The sequence below is a fragment of the Orycteropus afer genome, unplaced genomic scaffold, assembly GCF_000298275.1.
Source record: "Orycteropus afer afer isolate SDZICR_OR568_19922 unplaced genomic scaffold, OryAfe1.0 scaffold00011, whole genome shotgun sequence".
Taxonomy (NCBI): Eukaryota; Metazoa; Chordata; class Mammalia; order Tubulidentata; family Orycteropodidae; genus Orycteropus; species Orycteropus afer.
Window position 1 is genome coordinate 17970135 of NW_006921598.1, and position 11316 is coordinate 17981450.

At 41.6% G+C, this 11316-nt stretch overlaps 1 protein-coding gene across 1 annotated transcript; it reads right to left on the reverse strand.

Moving 5' to 3' along the window:
• Nucleotides 1-6566: 6566 nt before the first annotated feature.
• TPBG (trophoblast glycoprotein) lies at nucleotides 6567-7829 on the reverse strand. Its single transcript, XM_007951246.1, has one exon. The coding sequence runs from the start codon at nucleotides 7827-7829 to the stop codon at nucleotides 6567-6569; it is 1263 nt and encodes a 420-aa protein (XP_007949437.1).
• Nucleotides 7830-11316: the final 3487 nt, after the last annotated feature.

The following is an 11316-nucleotide window of genomic DNA, read 5'->3' on the forward strand; positions in this document are numbered from 1 at the left end:
GTACCACAACATTGTGAGTGAAAAGGTAAGATACAATGTGGTATAAACAGAATGCAATTTATCTAATTATTATGGGCTTTTTTCTTTTTTGATAGGGTTGTTTATAGTGGATTTTCTCCCTATATTTTTAAATATTCTGTAAGAAATGTGAGTTAATTCAAAAATATTTCTTAAATGCTTATAGCCATGTGTTTGCCAGGATCTGTAAGAATAACCACAGAATGTGTCTAACTGAAAAGTAAGATTTTGTTGCTGTTGTTTTTAAATTTATTTACTAACTGCATTGTAAAAGTAAGAGAAATTGTAGCATCAGTTATGTTTATTTGGAAATTGACCCACCTAATGTTTCAGTCAATCCAATTTTCCTGGTCTAAGTAGAGTCACCTTGGAATGCTATCTATCGTGGTTCTCTTTGGGGGAAGAAAACAAAAAGCAGTAGAAACAAGACCTGGGGGGGTGGGAGGAGGCAGTAGGAGGATATTTAAACTTACATTAAGAACAAAATAAAATGTCTATCTTGGTAACATGCTCAGGTTTTGAGCATGTTATTAAGATAGACATTTTATTTTGTTAATATGTTCTTTAAAACATTATTATTTATTTTTGACAAAATATAGTTGGTCATATTTTAAGTTACTGCTTTCTTGAAAACAAATGTTTCCTTGTATTCAGAGGCATATCCACAGAAAACAGCACCCCTGTTCAAACATCTGACACCGATCTTTTAGATAACTTTACCACAATATCAGCTCAAAAATATAAGTCAAGCTCGTTAATCTTTTAATTAACACGTTATGGCACTGCATGAAAATTAACAACTGCACCTGCCTTGCTTTCACTCATGGAAATTAGTCTGATGTGCTCATTTATTTGTTTCTTCTCTTTCTACACTTGGTACAACAAGGTCCTGCAGTCTGCCTTGGCCCATGAAGGCTGTCAAATACAGGCAAGCCCCAGATTAGGAACGTATCATATTGACAACTCCCACACTGATAACTCTAACAACTCATACTTGCCCTTTAATATTACGTAAATTTGCCCTCACTTTGAACTAACTTCTACTCACAACAAATCCTTCATCACAATCACCTTCCCTTTCTTGCTGCACATTCAGCTTTTAAATCATTTAAAAGGCTTTCAGCCTTTTCTTGAACTAAACTAAGGCTAAATTAGAACCCTAGGTACCTATTAGGACTGACCTGCAAATTCTTAAAGACATAATTAGAACAGATCTCTTTTGCAACTGGAGATGCCTGTACTAGTTTTAATTTGCTGAAAGAGCTGGCAATGGAAACTGCCATAGTTAACAGAAACTGCTCAATGGTGCCCCCTTCAAGTAGTACCCAGGGCAATGCTATACTGCCTTATCTTAGATAGCCTCTGCTTACGTTAATCAAGCTAAGAAGGAACCACAAACTAGGATTACTACCATAGAATGTCAGCTAAATATAAGTTGTTTTTATAAACATTTACATGTAAGTTTATGACAGTAATCATGATCCTTTCTCTTAAACCACATTTACACTTTAAATAATAAAGCAAACCAAATTAGTTTCCCATGTGATACATTTAAATGCACCCTTAATAGATTTCCCTTGAAACTCACATAAATGATAAACCTTTTGCAATTTGCAGCGTTGAGTACTACAACTTTGCAAAACTGGGATTGTCGTGTGCCATCCTATATATGTGAAGATGGTAAACTCACACATCAGCATCAGGGCTGGCAGAATTGGACACTGGTTTTCCAGAACACTAATGGATTTGCATTCATTTAGCTTTCTTGTTTGGCCTAGGCCCCTGGAGGATGGTAGCACGCACCTGGAGCAGGAGAGCATGCAAAGCTGTCTCACTCGGTGACAGTCTGACTTTGTGGCCATGAACTTGGTCTCATTTGTTTAGTGTTCTCATCAGCTGAGCTAACTCATTTTAAAAAGAGAATTATACAAACTAGCAAAGCTTTCCTGAGTTTTTATTTTTCCTTCCAAAAGAAATATCTCCATTAAATTTCCAAAATATTTTCTATCATGTCGGACTCAGAGGAGCTTTATTAGGAAAAATATTTCTATGAAAAATAATTCAAAAGTACTTAAGCATATTCAAGCGTCTGAAAGACAGTCATTTTTAACACACTAAAAGTGGAATATAAACAGAAACGTGCACTAAAAGAAAAAACAATAACATAAATTCACCAAAGCAATTGCTTTTTTTTTTTATTAGACATGGGAATTTCAAAGGTCTCAAGGTAGGTAATTAGTAATATCATCATCTGGAAAAAGAACACTACAAGAGGAGTATGAAACTCTGCATCTAGTACTAGCTCTAATTGTATACTGTAATGATAAGTCACACTGATCATTTTCTTCATCTATAGAATGGAAGATGATGTTTGAAACATCTGAGAGCCATCCTAATTTTGACATACTAAGAATTTTCATTGTCAAAAATGTTTTCTAATATTTAGGGTTTTAAAAACTATTGACAAACACAGAAAAAAATAAAAAACCCAAACTCACTGCCATAGAGTCAATTCCAACTCATTAACAACCCCCACTGGTGCTCTAAGGTCATAAATCTTTACGGAAGCAGAATGCCCCATCTTCTAAGAGCAGCTCATGGGTTCAAACCACTGACCTTTTTTTTAGCAGCCAAATGCGTTAACCACTACACCACCAGAGCTCCTTATGACAAAGACATGGCTGTTAAAATGTTCTAAGATAAAAAAATAATACATGTTTGCCTTTTAGAATCAAAAGTCTCTGAGGTTAAGAATAGATAACTGTACAAGAAATCTTTAAGGAGTTGCTTTCCTCATGTTAAAGAAGTCATGATCACCTGGACAATGCAGAATATATTTTCTTAAACTAATTACTTCTAGTGCAGCACTGCGGTATTACTGAAAGATTTTTAAAAGACTTTGTCAAGGTGTTTGTCATCTATTATCTAAAAATATAATTTCCTGCCTTCTCTCTCCTTTACTGTTACAAAACCCTTGCACAAGTGTAAAACTAAAACCTGAATGTCATCTAATAAATGTCCTCCTTCAGTTTATGGTACTGCTCTGAAGGCTGTAACTGAATGGATTTTGGAGCAAGAGGAAAGCCCATACCAATTGTTTTCAATCTTGCAGATCTTCATGGTGTCTCTAATTTAGTGCAACCTTTGGAGAAAAAATTAAAATATAAAGCAGAAATGGTATGAAAACTTCCAACCTAGAGCTGCAAAGCCTCTAACATCCTCAACACGGTTAAGACCTGTATTGGCACATCAGACTGAAAGTGGCTTACTTAGGAGAGTAAAACAGGAATGCTAAGAAAACAATCACAGTTCATTTTAATTAAAGAGAACAAAAATATGCTATTTCTAATTAAATAGTAATCCACATTTGGTGCCAATCAAGGTATGTTATTTATCATTTGTCATTTGCTTATTTATTTCAACCAAGTTTTTTCCCAAAATGTGTAATTCATTTTTCTTTAAAATAGTCTACCAAATGTGCTTTCAAGTTTCCTTATCGTATAAGAAAAAAATTATCCATTTCTGTACAAGTCTGCCTTTAGGTCAGCAATGGACCACACTCATCCAGCAAAGTAGATTATACATATATTAATGCTGCAAACTAAATGATTACAAGCAATTATGATTCAGGGTCAAATAGCTACATTTTCCTAAAATTGTCCCATTTTAAATAGAAATTTACTGGACAATTTAATTGCTTTTTAAATTGAGGAATTTATCAAGTGCTTTAATTCTTAAGTACTTTTCTAACTTTCTTCAAATGAAACTTGCTAAGAATAAATGAAAGATTTTTCTTTTCTGTTGAAATCTTTGATTTCAACAGTAATAACATAAATGTATTAGCAACCAAAGTAAATTTTTAAAACAAGTATACTTAAAAGTGATGACACCTTTATTTTTCATTTTTTCTATATTCCCTCATTAAATTTATATAGCACCTATTTTTCAGTGAACTTAGAATGTCATAGAGGCTTAAAGATGTATGCTATTATGGCTGTACAATAGTAGCAATCAGTTTTCAAACAACAGATGTGTTTTTACATTTAACAATCTTCTACTGCCATGTGTTAGAGAATAGCAAGGACTCATGTAATAAGAAAGCGGAGCAACTTGGGAAATTTATACAAAGGAAGAAACAAGGAATGAAAAGAAGTAGGTAATCATAACTTCAAAAAAAGGCTTCTACCTAACAGGCAAAAATTCGGCTTCATTACAGATTCTGGTGTAGGGAGTTGATGAGAATGGCTGGACTAATGAATCTACTGCTTTCCTGAATCTTGGCTAACGCAAATATTTAGCTGTTAGATTATCACATGATTCAGAAGAAACAATTCTTCCCAATAGAGGCTCCATAAATATTTTAATTTGCAGCTGTCTGCAGTATCAACAAACTTAACAGCTAAAGTCCAGTTTATTCCTAAGGCAGTGTGCTGTTATTTATTAGATGTTTTAAGTATTTTTGGCACTCAAGTGTTTTCATTATTCTTAATGAAATAATGGCAGCCAGCCAGGTATTGAATTCCTGGTGAACATTTAAAATGTTAAATGGAATATTAAGTGCCATATATTTAGTCTTTTCTTGGGTAATTATAGGATCTGAGCTATAACCCACAAATAATGAATGCCATGTTATTTCATAAAATGAGTCTTATAAGACTTAATAAACATAAAACTTTATATTCTAACTTTATACAATCCAACATAAACAAGGAATCAATTTGCATATTCTTAGCCCTAATTAATTTAATTCAAAGGAAATGACAAAGATTTCCAGAATCAAGAGTACTACCTGATCCTTATTTGTAAAAATATGGAAACCTAAAATTTATTTCAAGCCTAAAGCACTGTAGAGCATAACAAATTTAAAAGGAAAGACAACCCCAAGAGTTACTGATGGCAAATTTACTTACTATTTTAAGTTAAGTAATCTGGCTAAGTTTACATCATTTTATATTACAGCTTGGAAATTGATTAATGGAATTTATGCTAAAAGGCACATAATAAACTTCAAAAAAGGAAAACCTTGTCTATTATTGATAATGTCAACTGAGTAACCGATTGTTTTTACTTGCACCTAAATGTGATTTATTCCTCATGAAGCTTTATATATTTTCACCTCAGGTAAAATCAAAATACCCTCATATTCTTAAATCCTGAACCAAATCTGAGAACTTATGATTAAAGTGGACACTTGTTTACAGATACAGACATTTCTATTTCCTCAAATGCATATCCTATCATGACAATGTTTTAAACATATTACCTGGATCTTTAATAAAGCATCAACTATGTATGTTCCAATTAAAAAAAAAAAAACTTCTCAAGAAAACCAATGTCCAATATACACTATGATCTTGGGAAATATTTTTTAACTTGTATTTTTAAATGTTTTATTTTAGAATACTATACTTTAAGACACTTCACATTCATACATTTACCTGCGTATTTGTTTCACACTCTATTCCAGGAATCCATAAAACAATTTCCTAAGGAGAGTCTTAATAATGTTCTATCCTAACAACTTCAATTGTCCAGAAAAAGCTACAAACTGCCTTGTTTCTACCATACAGAACTTTTCACCCATATCAACTTTAAAATGCTCTTACAAAATTGTCTAATGAATAGCATTAATTTTAGGACCAAGAGAAGTCTACTTCATATGAACATTCACTTTCTATTTAAAGCCTGAAAGGACCCACCATTTCAAAAACTATCTCCAAGTCTATCCATATTGTTCCAGTTTGATTCTCAGCTGTGTTAACTAATAACTTCATTATCATTTGGACCCAAACTATTCAATCTCATTCCCCCTAATCATTTTGTCAAATAGCAAACTTGGACACATTTATAATTCTTTTAAGAACTTTTATTGATTTTTTTTCTAACAATTCAGTCTGTTGGATACCAATGCAGTTTATAAAAAAAAAAAAAAAAAAAAAACTTCAGTACAGTTTCATATAAACTGCAGTCAAAAAGGTAATTATCTGAAGTTGCAAGTTATTTTTTGTAATATGCAGAACAGTAAAATGTAAGCATGCTCTCAGATGCACAGGCTCCCGTGTACTATGGAGTTATTTTGAAGAGCTTGCTAAGGTCTGCAGGCAGTTTAGGGAATGCAATTACTTTCTCCACAATTTAGTTACATGAGAATTAAACTGGTATTCATGAATAAAGAACTTTTCTCAAAAAAGTTGAGGCAGCTTTTGTTGAGTGCTGTGTGGGTACACTCGCTACATCATGAACCGTACTAGGAGAGAAACACCAAGGAGTTCATGTTCATGCTGAAACTTGAAAAATCCCTCCACACGTGTTCCAAGAAAAAGGAGGAGGGTAATTAATACACGATGCACGGCAGTTCATCGTCTGACATTAACAGAACATACCAAGAAACTTTACACAACAAAGAAGTAAATTTCCCTCACTGCTTTCGGCCAGTCAGTGTTGTCTATAGCGGAGGGTGGAAGTGGAGCAAACCTAGTACGGGATAAAGCGTTAAGTAAGTCTAAATCTCATGCATAGTTGTCCTTGTTCTGTTCTCTTAATGTTTCTCAGACATCAGAATTAGAACTGAGGTTTGTTAACCTGGGGTCAGCATTGATTTCGTATCTGTAATGATATCCTTCCATGTGATCCCTGCAAGCATCTCTGATGTTATGCATCCACTTTTTGATTCCCTTGCGGTTCAAATACAAAACAAGTAGGAAAATAGCTCCTATCAGGGCTAAAACAATACCCAGGAAGACATAAGAAGTCTGCAAGGATGGGGGGAGAATTGGGTCACAGTCCAAGTCGGAGCTGTTGAGCTGAAGCAGAACACGATCCCTCATTTTTTCTGGGAATGCACAGGTGAGCCTGGCTTTACCCTGCACTACCTCGGTATCCTTGAGCCAGGCCACCATGTCGGTCATGTGGCAATCGCAGACCCAGGGATTGTTGTCCAGGAAGACCCTGACATGAGGCAGGCCCTGCAACTCTGTCAAGGTGCCGTTGTGAAGGACCTTGAGGGCGTTGTCCTCCAGGTGGAGGCTTTCTAGGTGTGTCAGGTTGCGCAAGGACACGTAAGTCAGGCTCACCAGCGAGTTGTTGCGAAGGTCCAGGTGCCTGAGGGCTGGCAGTTGTGCCAGCACATCCCGGGGCAGGTAGAGGAAGTGGTTGCTGGCCAGCTCTAGGCGGCGGAGCCCACGCAGGGCGTGACCAGCCCGCAGTGCAGCGGCCACCATGCCCTCGAAGCTCCGGTTCTGCCGCTCGTCCCCTGGGGGCACGATGTGGTTCAGGATCAGCTCTACCAGAGGACTGGGGGCTGAGACGCTGGCGTTGCTGCCCGAAAAAGCGAAGCGGCTGAGGTTGGCAAGCGGGTTGTGGCTGAGGTCCAGCTGCCGCAGGCTGGGCAGATGTTCGAAGGCGCCGGCACGCACCTCCTCCAGGCGACTACCACTGAGGTTCAACGCAGCCAGCTCGGCCAGCGGTGGCCGGCGGGCGAAGGCGCCGGCAGGGAGCACCGCTAGCTGGTTGCCAGTGAGGAAGAGGTTGCGCACGTAGGGGGGCAGGTCCGCGGGCACCTCGGTCAGGTTGCGGTTAACGCACTTGACGGTGCGCGCTGCCTCCGAGCACTCGCACAGGGGAGGACAGTGGCCCGGGAGCGAGGGCTGGGCGGATACGGCAGAGACCGGAGACGACGCCGAGGAGGTGGAGGAGGACGCCGAAGAAGTGGGAGAAGACGAAGAGACCCAACCCAAAAGGACCAGCGTCAGCCTTGCCAGCCGCAGCCGCCCGTCCCCGGCGGCGGGGCCCCGGAAGCACCCCCCAGGCATCGCGGCTCGCGTCTCCTCGGAGCTGGGCTGGGACGGCGCCCGCTCCGACGACTCAAGAGGCTGGGCTCGGAGGTCGTAGGTCGGCCGGAAGCGTCTGGAGAAAACTTTCCTCTGGTGCGAGCCGAGGAGGGGCGCCGCAGCCGGAACTTGGCTAAACCCTGCCACCGGGCGTCCCCCTCCCGGCGCCGATTCCCCCGCCCCTTCCCTCCCGAAAGTACGCACGGCAGGTCGAGACGATCTGCTCCGCGCTTCTCCTCCGGCCCCTCTTCCAGCCGCTGCCCCCGGGTGGCACCTCCTCGCCTTTTACTGGTGTCTCGCGCTGGATCCGCTGAGCGACCTGGGACAAGCATGAGAGAAGCGTGAGGAGCAGCAACCGCGGCTCCCCAGTTGCAGCGTCCGGGCCTCCCCAAGCCAAGTCGTTCCCACTCTGTCCCAGACCTCGCCTCCGCCTGCTTCACAGATCATCATTACCCGGGAGAGGGACGCGCGTCCAGAGACCCGAGCGCAGTTTTCTTCTTCTCTAACCCACACCATATATACCCTTCCAGCCTCTCACCCTCCTCTTTTCCGGAACAGACTCGTCCCCCGCGTCTAACTTCTCGCTTAATCTCCACCGTTCCCTAACAAACTTCTCACCCTCTCAGTTCCTTCTCCTACCGCCTCCGCGGGCGACCTGCCTTCAACCCCCTCCCGGACCCCTCCTCCGAGTCTAGGTTACGAAGGGAGTGAAGTTTCAGGTTACAGGAGTTTTCTGATATTATCCTTTTGTTCCTTCTTGGATTCGTGGAGGCCCCGGCAGCTGTCGCCCCCCAACCTGCGCCCCCGCCAGTCCCTTGGAGCCAGTCTTCTCCAAAGGGGCGGGAAGAAGCCTCGAACAAGGCGGCGGCGGCACTCGGGCTGCCGGGCCACCGGGAACTGCTGCTATTCTCCCGCCTGATGATGGGGAGGGGCTGGCACCGCCTCGCGTACTGCCTTAGTGGATAGCTCCCCGGCGCTCACCTTCCCGCCCGTCGCTCTGGAGTCAACTCCGAGTCCTACCGGAGTCGCGCCGACTTCCCGGCTCCTCGCTGTGGGCGCCGACTCTTCTTGCACCCTTGCCCCTGGCCCAGCCTCCACAGCTGGGAAGAACCAACCCGGGGGAGGGGAGGCCCGAGCCTGTAGGAAAGACTTCTCCAGGGGTGAGGCCAACCTCGGCAGCCCTAGGTAGGAGGATTTAGAAAGAGAGATTGGGGGGGATCTGGGCTGTGCGCCTCCTCCTGGCGGAAATTAACGAGGAATGTGCGAGAAAAGATGAGGGAATCCCTCTCTCCCCCTCCCGGGCATCCTTTCTTTGGTGGTTCCTCATTTGCATACTGTATTTACCTTGGACGGAAACAAAACCGCTGGTGGCTCTTGTGGAATTCACTCCGATTTCGGGACCTATGGCAGTGACGAGATAGATTTAAGCGTGACAGACCCCAGCGCGAATCAGCAGCAGAAAGAAATGAGCTAGAAATGTACAGCGTCAGTACCAAAATGCAGGGCGGTTTGCAAGGGAGCTTTAGGAAAGTCTCATCTCAAAGTGGTACTTTGGGCTGCCAACTTCCGATTTATGTGTAATTAATGCATTCCCACCTGTGTCACCCCCGCACTTCTTGGGTAGTTACCAAACTTGTGAAGAGAGAAAGATGCCAACATTTAAAACAAAACAAAACAAAAAGCTTGTGGAGAGGAGATTCATTCTGGATTCTTTAGCTTTTCCCCTTCCAAAATTAAAAGCAGAGGAAAAGGGCAGCCAAAGCATCCTAGAAACAAAAGACAAATAGCAACGACGTGAGTCAGCTGGAGAGCGGACCCGCAGCCCCACCACCACCACCACCACCAGGCGGGGCACCGCGTGTTGGTGGGAGTCATTTAAGGAAGACGAGTTCACCACCTGGAGGCATAAAAAGGCCTCCCACCGAGAGCAGAAATTTGGTCACAAGCCCATCGCTCCAGGGGGCGCCGGCGGGGGCTGGGAGGAGAGAGAGAAGTTAATTCAAAGAGGATCTGTTTTTCTGTTAATACATCCGAGAGGTTTTAGGTCCTGAAAGCCCTGCCATTGATTTCTCAGTAATGTTGTATTCCCCTTTGTTGCATTTAACTAATTTCTCCAGAAGGATAAGTAGATGTTAGTTATTGCAGGCTCCTTCATTTTAATGAGAAAATAACAGTTTGGAAAACTTAAGATCTGCTAATATAAAAAAGATCAAGTAAGGGAACTCGATGTTTGTGTCTGTGGCATATACCTTTAGTGTGAAGAAAGGCCTTGACTCTCAAATCGATCCTGGTTACATTGTGGAAAGAATACACAAAAGCCAACCGCAAAAATGTCCCAGACAACAGCTTGGAGGAGCTGGAGGTTGCAGGGATTTGTGCAAATAAAACAGTTTCATTAATTTGCAACATTTATCTTATTTTTAATTTTTTTTTGTAACATGAATGAGAAACATTTTGAAAAAAGGCTCTCAAAAACTGCAGTAATGTTCTACATCCTGATTGTGGTGGTGATGATATGACTCTATGATACCAAACCTACCTACTGCCATTGAGTTGATTCCAACTCATAGAAAACACCACACACACGCGCGCACACACACACACACACACACACACACTGGTGGATTGCCTCATCTTCCTCCCATTGTAGTTTGAACCACAGACCTTCTGGTTAGCAGTCAAATGCCTTACCACTACACCACCAGAGCTCCTTTCTATATATACTACTATGTCAAAATTCATTGAACCATCCACCAAAACCATGTTCATTTTACTATATGATCATTTTTTACATAAAATTAATTACTCATAGGGGAAAAAAAAAAAAACTGTAGTAATGCTCCATACCAAAAAAATCACAGCCAAGTTGAGCCCTCTTTGGGTTTCTGAGGCAGTATCTCTAGGGAGATCTTCCTTCTGAGGAGTGGCTGGTGGGTTTGAACCACCAGCCTTCTGGTTAGCAGTCAAATGCCTTGGGCACAATACCACAGCTTGCAGTGTACTATTAATTCTGGTTCTGACATCAACTGTTCTTTGTTAGGAGAGGGGGAAGCACTGTAGAGTTTATAAAGATAATGTACAGATAGTCCTGGATTTACAACATATTCGAGTTACATTGAATTGCACTTATGGCTGTCTGTTTTTTTGTACACCTTATCTTTAGTAATATGTAGTATATACAGTGTTGCTGCATGTAACTTGCTGATATTATCATTCTCAGATGTTATGATTTACAGTGAAAATGTCAGCTGAAGTTTTCTCTAGATGAAATCAGGGGCTTCAGTTTCTTAGAAATATGGATCCATATAGAGCTTTAGGAGCTCTGGTAGCATAGTGCCTAAGGCACTTGACTGATAACCAGAAGGCTGGTGGTTCAAACCCAGCAGCCACTCCTCAGAAGGAAGGTTGGGCAATCTACTTCCATAGTGATACCACCTCGGAAACCCAAGAATGGATCACAATGAGTTGG